At 34.6% G+C, this 13,508-nt stretch overlaps 1 protein-coding gene across 1 annotated transcript in view; it reads left to right on the plus strand.

The window, feature by feature from the left end:
• LOC136990387 (zinc finger protein 850-like) overlaps positions 1-13,508 on the plus strand; it is a 48,318-nt gene that overhangs the window by 5,521 nt on the left and 29,289 nt on the right. The window contains exons 5-6 of the mRNA XM_067288778.1: positions 1,430-1,693; positions 9,168-9,853. Coding sequence (XP_067144879.1) covers positions 1,430-1,693; positions 9,168-9,853 — 950 coding nt within the window. The remainder of the gene's footprint in view (positions 1-1,429; positions 1,694-9,167; positions 9,854-13,508) is intronic.

Consider the following 13,508-nt stretch of genomic DNA (forward strand, 5'->3'; position numbering starts at 1 on the left):
TCAGCCACCATGACGACACCGCTAATTGATCATAACCGATGACGAACTCTCTCGTGCTGAGAGTGTTTAAAAAGGAGAGCTTAACCTAAGCGGGACAGTCTAGTCGAATTCAGTCCAGCCCAGGCAGTACCAGAGCAGTACGAGCAGTAGAGAGAGAGAGAGAACAGACAAGCACCAGACCAGATGGACATCAGAAACCTCTCAGCCTTGACCGTCAGACTTACTTCACTCGCCCCCTCCATCGCTACCAAAAGAAGAGGTCAACAGAAGCCATCATTAGAAATAGTAGACCAAGAGAGTGAGTGAAACCGGACTTAGAGACGGTCCGTCTCTAAGTCCTGTTTCACTCGTCTGTTCAGACAGTCGGTCCGACTGTCTGAACAGACGAGAAAAGACATCTGGTTTATCTGATATGTTGTGAGCCGCTTCGTTCGAATATCCCCCCGTAAGATACCCATCCTCTCGTTGCATAGATAGAGACAGGCAAATTTCCAAAAATCTGATTTTGTAATTCTGTTCTCTCTTCACAATATTATTGAGTAACGAGTGTTTGATATTGCTTGATGATATATAAATATATTCGACGAATGAAAACATTGTCCTATATTAAAAAACGAATTCCTTCAACTAGAATATAAACACAACTATTCCCTCATTTGAAGAACTAAAGAATCATACATTTAAATAATTATTTCGAGTTTATTTGTTATAAACAACGTAAACATCAATTTGTATTGAATGTAAAATAAGAAGCATCATTGGGTCTTTATCATAAAATCCGAAAAATCACGTGAACAAACAAATGCAGTTTCTGTTTATTCTTGTGTATAAAGAGAAGACAAAACGAACTGCACACATCGGCGAATTTGAAGAGTTAAGTATTTGATCCGAAATCACTTTAAAAATTGTCTGGGTGGAAATAATCTTATAATACTTGACACAAGTTGAATGATAAAAATGAAATAAGGTAATAAAACATGTTATAAAAGCCCTTCTAAACACACTTTTATTGACGAAATACATAACATTATGAAACTTTACATTAAATTAAAGGCATCCTCCTGTCCCTAAGATTTCCATATCTGGTTTCGACGTTCATCTATCTAATCCCTTCTCGAAATTCTGGAAAGACGGACGATAGTGAGAATTTATAGATTTACAAGTTTTTCAGATTTTAACCTAATATTTTCGCCAGCCAGAAACAAAGTGTTTTCACTCCCATAGTTTAAAAGGCACCGAATACGTAATGACAAATTACGATGACAGCAACCGACACTCGGCATCTGTAGTGAATAATGTTTTATTTATACACATTCAAGAATGTGAAATCATTACAAGTTGTTGTATTTTAACGTTTGAGTTGGATTTATAAAACAAATTCGAATGTGTAGATATTATATATTAAATTTTATCGAATGTATATTTACAGGATGTGAAAGACAATATTAAAGACGTTGTAAGTGAGAGCAAGAAAAAAGAATTTGATCCGTGTTTTAGTGCAGCAATTCATTCCGAAGAAGCGCTAAAAAAACCAGAAGAAATCGTTGCTGAAATGACAAGCGACACATCACACGATCCCGAGGTCATTCGCGAAGACATTTCCTTCGAAACAGATCCGGAACAATCGACATCTTTCGATCTGTTCCCAGAAGTAAGAATCGATCGATACGAATTGGAATGTGTCTTGTGTCAAGTAAAGTTCGAAGACGAAGTTTCTATGCGAGAACACATGAAAAAGTATCATTAAGCAGCATTTTCAATGCCAAAACGTTGAAATATTTTTCGGTTTACAATTGTTCTTTTAAAATTCTTTTGTTTTTAATCTGTTGTCATTGGCACGTAAAGATTTTAAATGAGTTTACGTTTAAATTTTAGTGACAAAATCACGCACGTATATTTAATATTCAAAATTATAGTAATTTAAAGCAAATAAAAATTACGAATAAAATTTCAATTATTTTCATAAAGTTTTGAACTTTTCTTTATGAAAATTACCAAAAATAATCTAATTAGAAACTATATAGAGTTTATATATTGTTTTTCTATAAACTCAAATTAAGTGCTTAAACCAGTGATGGGCCAACTACGGCCCGCGTGCCAGATGCGGCTCGCTGAAATGTTCTTTCCGGTCCGCGCGACATTATTCCTAATCTGACGAATAAAAATAAATACAAGCTATAAGAAAAATAAATATTTTCCTTTTTTTCATCTCTTTCGTTTTATATCAGTGACGACATACAAATTTATTGACTTATCCCAGATATTGGAATTTTATGTTGAGATTGACAGGCACTGGCTGCTGGCAACTTTGTAGCAAAGAGTAAAACTGGCAACGCGGCTAGATATCGAAACACGTTTCTTGATTCAGACCTGTCTTAGCGTTATCGGTTCACTAGTTTTACTCTGCATATTGTGAAAAATTTTAGCCCTAAGATGTTATCTAAGAAACGTAAAGTTGATTCTGAGTGCCGTGTTTTCAAAGATGAATGACTTGGAAGTACTTTTTCACAGTTTTTAGGGATAAACCACTATGTCTCATCTGCAACGAAACTGTAGCAGTGTACAAAGAATATAACATTTCACGACACTTCAACTCTATGCGCAACGATGTCAAGATTAGAGCCGTGACCGAAGAAGAAATAAAACAAAAAGTATAAGATCTACGGAAAAACTATCTGTCAGCAAAGTATTTTTAAGAAAAGAAATAGTTCTCAGCAAATAGCTACACGTGCAAGTTATGTTGTAGCATACAATATTGCTAAAAGTAACAAAGCTCTCTCTGATGGAGAGTTTGTTAAACATTGCATGCTCAAAGTTTGCGATATTTTACGTCCTGACAAAAGAAAAAGATTTTGAAACGATAAAATTATTTCGGAAAACAGCGACTTTTAAAATCGAAGCAATAGATAAAAACATCATCACAATTGAAATCAAAGATTGGCCAATTTAAATTCTGCTCAATTACTATGGATGAAAGCTCCAATATAAATGATACTGCACAGTTGCTATTATTTATAAGAGGTGTTGACGAAAACTTCTGTATTACAGAGGAACTAGCATGCATGTTAACTAACAATGTTATATTTCTACATTGCATCATACATGAAGACGCCCTGTGTAAATCTGCTTTGGATATGAAACCTGTGCTTGACGTTATTGTGAAGCTGGTTAATGCTATTCGATCTCGTGGGCTTGCTCACAGAAAATTTCGGGAGTTTCTAGAATCCATGCAATCTGAGTACTCTGATATATTGTACTACTCGAATGTAGGTGGCTTAGCGCAGGACGCGTCTTCGAGCGAGTTTGGCAGCTAAAAGACGAAATAGTGACATTCTTCCTTGAGAAACAGGGGTCTGTGAAGTATAAAATCCTAGAAAATTAGCACGGCTTTCGGATTTTACATTTTCACGGATCTTCTCTGTCACACGATCAAGTTGAATGTCAAGATGCGAGGCAAAAATCAATTTATCGATGATATCCGGGGCAATCTCAAAGGTTTTAAACTACAACTTGTTCTATTCTCGAATCAGCTTGCTAAGAATGACTCGTCTCACTTCCCGAGGTTGAATTCAATAGCCCCGGTGATGAAGGAAAAGCTTAAGAGTTACGAAGGTAGTCTGAGAAGACTCCATGATAAATTTGAACAAAGATTTGAAGACTTCGGTGTCATTGAAAATACTTTGAAATTTTCGGTATGTATTTTAATGTGAACTGTGAAACAGCGAAACCGGACTTGCAACTTGAATTACAATGTAACACTTAACTCAAACAGTTGTTTCTTAATGTTCCAAAATTAGAGTTCTACAAGTCCTTGTGGAAATCCACTTTTTCAAATCTAATATCTCGTGCCCAGAAAGTTACTGCTATGTTTGCTTCATCACATATATATGTGAACATGTGTTTTCTACGATGAAACATCGAAAGAATTGCCTTAGAAACAGACTGACAGATGAGCATTTAACTTCTCTTCTAAGAATAAGTGCATCCCAGTTTGAACCAAATTATGAGAAACTTTTAAAATGCAGTCACAGTTTCATTCATCACATTCTCCTTCATAATCTTTCAGTCATTTTTTTAAAACTCTTTCCGCCCTGTGGGCACTAAGAGGGCCTCTTATAGCAAGCCCATTATGGGTTTGGCCAGGCCCACAATGGGCGGCCGAGTGGTGAGGGACAGGTACCGACATATCCGGATGCACCACCCCCAAAAAATTCCTGGGGATTTTTCGACCCGCCCGGATCGATCCCGGGTCCCCCAGGGCAACAGGCTTGACCGCTCGGCCATCCGTCCACTTCTTTCAGTCATTAATAGGGCTTAGCATAACAAAAAATACAAGAATTGTGTAAAATGTATCATTGTTACACTGGACAACAAAAAAATAACGCACCATGAAGGACTTGTTGGATTTGAATAAAAATTGGTATGTGACATCGTCATAGCTAGACAGGTATATGATTGCAACCATAAAGCAAAAACATACTTTATTGTGCAGTAATGTTCAATACAGTGCAGGAACTAATATCCCGTTGGGCCGCCTCTAGCGCGGATACAAGCTGTGATATGCCTTGGCATGGAGGCATAAAGGTTGTGTATAATGTTCTGTGGCATATCTGTCCACGCGTGATGCAACTGAGACTCAAGATGCGTCAGATCCTGCGGCTGTCGCAGCTGGCGTCCCACGTAGTCCCATACATGTTTGATTAACGATAAATCTCAATCCAACGATGTGACCTCTCTCAAACTCACTTAACTGAGTGTAAGGCCGTCGAATGTGTCGTAGAGGCATGTCTATCACTCAACGAAGTCACAACCATCAACACAAGCGCAGGACATATGCACAAGTCATCACAGCGTGCACCTTTATACCAGACAGAGGAAGCACTTTTCTACCCTCTGGTGGTGATACAACACAAGAACCTGATCCCAAAAGCTAATCATTTACATATCTAGCTATGATGATGCAACATACTAACTTTTATTCAAATCCAACAAGTCCTTCATGGTGCATTATTTTTTTTTGTCGTCCAGTGTATTTTTCAATAAATTATATTGGCCCACCTAAAGTCTTTTTACTTTCCTTTGGCCCCCTCTTTAAAAAGTTTGCCCATCACTGCTCTAGACTTTTCTTAGAGCGGGATTTACTGATTTCCTCTAAAAGTCGGCGGAAACATACACTGGTGTCCGAGAAGTGGGATTTTGACTCCTCAATCTCCACCGGGTCGACTTTCTTACAAAGACAGACTGTAAAACATTAATTTTTCTACGTAATATTCTTAATAGTTATTAAGAATATTATTCGTTATTACAAAGGATTTATCAAACTACAATTATTTAATTAATTTGAAAGTTGACTAATAGATTTCTCTATTAAGCCAATACATACTGTACATTAATAATATTTGTAGATAAAGAATAGGGGTTATAGGCAAAGCATCGGGTCTCTGTACAGATGTTATATGTAGATAAAGAATCCCTACATCCCACAGTACAGGAAGTAGACTACAGAACAAATTAGAATATTAAAAGTAGATATTAAATTTATCTTCGAAAATAGCGTTAAGAAAAGTTAAAATCACTTTTTATGCATCTTTTAAAACAGAAAAACAAAAACCAAATTGATGAACCCAAAATGCACATATTAGTTTAATTAAAAAAATCTCACTCAACTTTCAATTACTGTACGAAAATTATTCTTTAAGGATTAACATGTCTAGTTTATAGTAATAAGTACTAAAACTTTATCATGAAAAAGGCTATTTTAAAACACTACTTCTACAGACACTTTCAATTTTTACTTAGAAATAGATAAATTCATTTATTATAAAGGAGACGAACGAAAATCTACTTTAAAAGACACAAATAATTGTTTTTTTGGGTCTCTAATTAATAAAAAACGACAAAACACCATTTTAAAGTGCATTTTGATTCAAATAATATATTTATAAATAATAGAGGTTGTACGGCCAGAAGTACACGTTTGACGTTCTAAGTCCAAGTAAAATACCTTGCGGCGCTCGTTCACAACATCACGTGACTCAGTGAACGTCGCGCGTTGACTCGCGGGAAATTTGTTGAAAAAACGGCGGATACATTTAACACCGAGGGTTACCAGCGAAGGTAAATAAACAATTTAAACTGTTAAAGTATTTGTAGGATGTTTAATAACACTAAATAATTCTTTTTAATTAGCGTCGTGTCTCCTACCGTACTATCGGACGATAGGACTACCTCATAGTTTTGTCGAGGGAAGTAGTGGCTTATGTAAATTCGAAAGCAGCTCGGAAAATTAATTTTCAGAAAATTTACAGCCGTATTACGCTGTCGATGGTAGATGCCGTGGGAGAACAAACCTACTCCTACAGAATTATGATAAGCTATTATGAAGACAAATATATGTAAATTCTATAGACACTTCGCATCACTCGCTAAAAAATTGAATAATTAAATAATTTCTGGATTAAAATCGTCTGTTTCTTTACAATATTATTTAAAAATGCTTAAATAACCATTATTTTAATAAAATACATCATAATTTCAACCCCAAACACAAAAAAATGAAGAAGATTATCCGATCTTCTACTCGCCATTCTAGACGTAGCGAACGCCATTATCGACCTATAAAATTGCCAGATGGCGGCGCTCGTCCGTCCGCCGTTTACGTTTTGGGCTGAATACGTGCGCCTCAACCTCTAATATGTAGCCAAAAATGTACACTCAAATTTATGTCGCCAGAAAAGTAGCCAAATGAAATTTTTAATGCCAAACTAAAAAATTAATAGCCAAATTTGGCGCAAAGTAGCCACCTGGCAACGCTGATTCGGAATAGACAAACTAGTATGTCAACGTAGTGAGGTTGTGTCTGTGCAAGTTTCGGTGTTACCGTTATTTTCGCCGGATTCTTTTGGATTACCATGGACTTCTGGATTACCATCTCGTCCAGTACGTCAACCCAGGTCGTTCAATATAGTTTTTGTCTCAATATCTCAATTAGGGGAAAGTAAATTAATTTCATAGTCTTTGGTTTTCGATCGTTTCTAGATAGTGGGGAGGAATTTTTTGGGAGCGGCACCAGGGTGTTTTATTCGGCTATTCTTCCTTTAGTTGCCCCTAAAGTGGGGTTACGATAAATTAATTATTTATCGAGTTACGGCGATTTTTAGGTTTTTATATAAGCTATGGGAATTTTTCAAATTTAAAACGATCGTTAGAAGTGTTTAACGTTCTTTATAACGGTCGTAACGTACTTTCTAACGGTTCCGCCTTACATCTTAACGGTTTTTAACGTTTTTATTCTCATTGTCGCATTTATCTTTCGTTCGATTTTTCTTTTTTTCTCTTTTTGATATAGTTAAGGTAAGTTAGTTTTGCACTTAAGAGTGCATTTTTGTAATGTATTAGTTATGTTCTCATTTGTGTTGTCGTGTTTTCGCTGCAGGACTACGGTTTTGATCGGAATCAGGGTAGCTCGCGTTAATTTTGTGGGCGATTGATGGCGACGTGCAGTTTCTTGAACTTTCTTGACGAGGCGTTCAAGCTTTTCGATGAGCTTAAGAGTTATCTTGCTATGAATAGCAACAGGAAGTTGGGCTCAGGAGCTCATTCGCAGGTTTATAACTGTCCAGTTCCAAAATTTTGCTTACGCACTTCGTAGCTTAATTAATAACTTCCGTGTAGGCCTACCAGTAGCCAAGCGGTTCGGTTTCCCAAACACTGGAGGTTCGGTCGTGGGTTCACTCGTGGCAAGGACGGGCTGTCCACGTGGAGTTAAGTTACAATTGGGCGGATCCCCCAATTGTAACTTAACAAAAACAAACACTTTACTTTAATATTTCTGACATTTTTCAGAACTATTTTGTGTATAGGGACATTGATTATATTAAATTTTGGTGTTTTAATAGACGCTTAGGGCCAATCATAATGCGCTACTGTTTCCAGCTCGTTCCACATGTTTGTAATAATTTTCAGCATCCTGCCCAGGGAAGCGGCAACATCTGACATTTTCGGATTCGTCTACCGCTGTGAAAATGTACAAGATCGGTGGCCTGGTTGCACGTACAACGCCTTTATCCAAAGCACTCGTGTCTTCGCTGAAAAAGTATATTCGAGTTGATCACGAAAGTGCTTACAGGATCTCCTGTTTTTTATCTTTCGTTCTGTATTTCTGTATTCCGGTTTCGTGTCGTGTAAGATAATATATATGATCTTTTCTTCCTCAGCTGCGGACACTGATCTACTCGTGGATGTAGCGGGAGCCGGGCACAATCGCCGCGCTCGAATCATTCGTGGCCACTCACACGGCGATAAACTGGTACGAATTCTGCCGGGAAGTTGCGCAGGTTTTTGCCTTCTATTCAACTTACCGATGAAGGTATGCTCATCCAGGTATGACACGTTCGGATGATGCTTATCTCGCGTGTTCTAGTGGAGGCGAGATACCCTTATTCTACTGTCAGTGAAATATCTGCTTTTTTATTTTCAGGTCGACAAACCTTCAACAGGAGAAATGTTTTTATTTAGATCTAAAACGAAGCTATAGTTTCGGGTGGAAGATTTGCAAGAAAGAATTTTAAAAATTTACTTTAATGTTGTTAAAATATTTAATTTGTTTTAGAAAATAACGATTGACATCTTATGTCACAGAGAACATTTTATTTTCAGATTCACTATTGACCAATAGAAGACGTGGGTGTTATAACCTAAGAACTGTTTCCAGGAAAACACAAGAAGAGTTGAAAGATGTGTTTTAAATTTTCTTGCTTACGAACTACTAAAATTGAAGCCAATGTTAGGAAATTATACAAGAATATATGAAAAAAGAAAACATTTCTGCGAACGAAAGAAAAAAGAAGAATCGATGAAGATATTTTAAATTATTTTCTAAAAGTTTTTTCTTGCAAAAAGACACTTCGTATAAATTGTTTTTAGAAATAAATGTGTAAATTGCATTAATTTGCAATAGTATTTGTGAAAAGACTGATATTTGTGTGTGACGGTTTTGTGTATGCTGTGATGACGTCATTTGAGTTTGTATACCCTGAATACTAGTACGAGAAAAAGGAAAATTCTTTTTCTATCTGCACCGATAACTTTAACAATACTTTAAAATTAGACATATATATTATACATTAATATACATTTTTATATATTTGATTTACATTAATTGGAAGGAGTTTCGATGTTTAGACTGCTTAATGTTTAATAAAAATATTAAATATTTTTATTTATTGTATTTTACAGATTTAAACAATCAGAAGAGAAAAAATAGAAAATATAAATGTGACAGTTGCAAGAAAGAATTCGCTTCGAAGTACAATTTAAAATATCATCAAAGGATTCACACTGGAGAAGGACTTTTATCTTGCAAATTCTGTACTCGTCAGTTCAGCCACCCCAGCAGTCTATATTATCACGCCAAGACTCACACTGGAAAGAAACCTTTCACCTGCGATGATTGCAAACGAAGTTTCATAGAAAAACATGTCTTGATTGATCATCTGCGAACTCACACAGGAGAGAAACCCTTTACCTGCGATCATTGCAAACGGAGTTTCACATACAAACATGTCTTGATTGATCATCTGCGAACTCACACAGGAGAGAAACCCTTTACCTGCGATCATTGTAAACAACGTTTTACACAGAAAGGGTCTCTGATTCAGCATATGCGAATTCACACAGGAAAGAAACCCTTTACCTGCGATCATTGTAAACAACGTTTTACACAGAAAGGGTCTCTGATTCAGCATATGCGAATTCACACAGGAGAGAAACCCTTTACCTGCGATCATTGTAAACAACGTTTTACATTGAAAGGAAATCTGATTCGACACCTTCGAACTCATTCAAAAGAAAAGTCATTCTCATGTACTTAGTGCTTACAAAAGTGTCCTGCTAAATCTGGTTTAAATTATCACATTAAACATCATAATATTAATGTCAAATAATGATAATTTTATGGATGAAAACTTGAAGAACAAAAGTTTATCAAAATGATTGACTCATTGCATTTGTTTGAAAAACTTTTAATACTCGTGTTTATTGAATGTAGAAACAAAAAATATATGTTTTGTTTTCTTGATTCTGTAACTTTTACATTTTACATAAAACAATTGATTTTATGGATAGATACAAAAAGGCTTGTAGAATTTAAAATAAATAAAATTTAATTAAAATAGTGAAAATACACTATCCTAAGTATGCGTATCATTTATTTAGAATGGAAGGATTCATTTCTAATAATCACGAATTAATATTACAATATCAGCATTCAGAAACATAAAAGTTGAAATTTTTACTCACAGAGATGAAATGTTATCATTTGTGTTACCAGCGAATTTAGCGATTATTGTCAATCAACTCTATTGTTGATGTTCGTTTCTGATACAGTAAAATTCCTTGAAAAATTTAAAAATGGCCGCTGTTTTTTGTATCGGTTTTAATTTGTAAAATCTGTTGATGTTTAAGTGAATTACATTTGAAGCAATGTGTTGTTCCATACACGAATAGTTGTCAAAATAACAACTATTCGTGTATTCAATTATAAAATTAGAAAATTTCGAAACGACATTAATACTCGAAGATAAGATTAAGAATTTAAAAACATTAAAAACGCAAGAAGAAAGAAAAGATTTATTTGTCATAAAATGAAAAAATATAAATATATAGAAGAGAGATAAAATAATTTTTAAATGATAATAATGTATTAAAGTTTTCTTCAAGCAGATTAAACTAAACAAATGGTAATAGCACGTAATCAATGGTTAAAACACGAAAAGTGGTTATAGAAACAGGAAATTACGAAACACGAAAAATAATCTAACAGAATACAGAAAAGAAATGGGCAATTATTTATTGAGACGTCAATGCCGGGATGCAATTTCTAATCGTATTTTCAATTTGTTTAATTGTGATTTATTCATGGAAGAAAAGACAAGCTTTAGTTATTTTATTCATTTATTCCTTTCGTTTTCAACACACGAGTCAGGGCTACAGATCGATTAAAAAATAATAGTGAGAATGAAACAATCAGTTCGAAAGTTCGCAACGTCCATTAAGATGTATTTTTACTAATTTAAACTTACATTTGTTAAAAATAGTTATACAAAACATTTTGTTCAAATCCACAACATGAAACATTTCAGATACAATACAGAAATTACAATAAAATAAAACATCAAAATTTACTTTTGTTTTCCCGTTTCTTTCATGGAAAATATCATTTAAAATTTCTATTATTGTGATGTTTAATAACATGACAATTTAAATTAGCTTTAAAACGGAACATTTGTAAGCACTAATTACATGAAAATGACTTTTCCTCTGAATGAGTTCGAAGGTGTCGAATCAGATTTCCTTTCAATTGAAAACTTTGTTTACAATGATCGCAGGTAAACGGTTTCTCTCCTGTGTGAATACGCAGATGTCGAATCAGAGACCCTTTCACTGTAAAACGTTGTTTACAATAATCGCAAGTAAACGGTTTCTCTCCTGTGTGAGTACGCACATGTCGAATCAGAGACCCTTTTCGTGTAAAACGTTGTTTACAATGATCGCAGGTAAACAGTTTCTCTCCTGTGTGAGTACGCAAATGTCGAATCAAGTCATGTTTTTGTATGAAACTTCGTTTGCAATGATCACAAGTAAAGGATTTCTCTCCGGTGTGAGTCTTAATGTGGTAATATAGACTGCTGCGGTGGCTGAACTGACGAGTACAGAATTTGCAAGATAAAAGTCCTTTTCCAGTGTGAATCCTTCGATGATATTTTAAATTATACTTCGAAGCGAATTCTCCCTTGCAACTGTCACATTTATACTTCCCATTCTTCGACTTCTGAATGTTTAAACCTGTAAAATACGATAAATAAAAATATTAAAAGCATTGTCTAAAGATCGAAACTCTTTTCAATTTATTGTCAAGCAAATATCTAAATTCAAGCGCTATATTTTTAAAGTTTTGTATGCGGATAGAAAACTACTTTGCAATTTCCCTACGAGTTTCCTTAAACTAAAAGTTAAGGGTTACAATCTATTCCCACGATTTAACCACACCACACCCTCACTGTTTACACCACTGTTCACAAATATTATCAACAGGCATAAATACTATCACAAATCAATGTAGTTTATAGTTTTTATCTGGAAACAGTTTATACGCATTTTGCAACAAAAGTATGTAGATAATAACGATAAACGTAGATAATTTTCTGTTTTTCATCGTTTGCACAAAATATGCTTTGTCCTTCGATGCATTCTTGTATGATTTCTTATCACTAATTTCTGATTGTCTTCTTTAAACAAAAGTTTAACACGTTCTTCGGCTGTTATTAAAAATGGTCTTAATTGGTGGATGGGGATCTGGAAATAATAAAATGCTCTGTATAAGACTTGATAGAAGAATGAGGTCAAAACATTACTTTCTACATCAAAACGAATATTTTAAAACTAAAACTGATAATTCTGGAAATTCTTCGACATTTTGCACCAGGAAATTAAATCTTTGTCGAAATCTGTAAAAGAAAGAGATTCCAGTTAATATTCCTTATTAAAGTATATGTGTTTATGTGTATATGTGTTAAATTTCATTCCACATAAGAAGAAATATCTGAGAACCTCGACTTGCGCTTCGTAAGAACTCTTTCTTCTGTATTTTGCTCGTAATATAATTAGCAAAAAGATTTTCGTCTTCAATCGAGACTGTAAATCAGTATGTCAGACTAATAAATTGTATTCATTCTATTGATTATCTATCAGTTTCACTCTTTTCAATTCGAAAAGAGTAAAGAACTGTAAAAGTGATAAAGACGAAACTAACTTTTAATATTTGCCGAATATAATCACTTATTTTGGTAACCACTGAAAAGAGGTTTATAGACGAATAAACGTAAATAAGGAGTACAGAAATTCTTCCTTCCTTTTCTTTGTAAACTTTCAGGTGAGTTTGAGAATTTCGAAACAACATTTTTAACATCCAAAAATTTCACTGGACGACAACATTATTCGCTTCATTTATTTTTAAGTGTGCATTTCGGAACGATGTATACTTTCGTTCCCTCTTCAGTGATATCTCTATACAAGAAGTCATCATATTAAATATCATACATTACTGATATTTTAAAACAATAATGAAATAAGTACTTACATATTATAAAATCTAGTTACGTAACTTTCCCGGCTTTTATGAGATTTTATCATAAAAATTTTATATACAGTATTCATAATTATTATAGAATAGCAAAAGACTTAATTTTGAGTGTACAGATGAATTTTATATAGATCTGTAAATGCTAATAACAAGTAAAATCTTCATTACGCACAATCTCGTGCGAGATACGACACGTGACCACCCTCTATCTCCATTCCCCTCGACCTTTTTCACCAAAATTTAATAGCCTCAATGCCCTCATACACAGCTACCGTGTTCCTAATTTCGTTTATTAATTTTTACCCCATCCTGAGATATTAAATGGAATAGACGACAACACGCACACGCATACATATCCACAGAATTT

The sequence above is a fragment of the Centruroides vittatus genome, unplaced genomic scaffold (assembly GCF_030686945.1).
Source record: "Centruroides vittatus isolate TY-2023 unplaced genomic scaffold, ASM3068694v2 scaffold_907, whole genome shotgun sequence".
NCBI lineage: Eukaryota > Metazoa > Arthropoda > Arachnida > Scorpiones > Buthidae > Centruroides > Centruroides vittatus.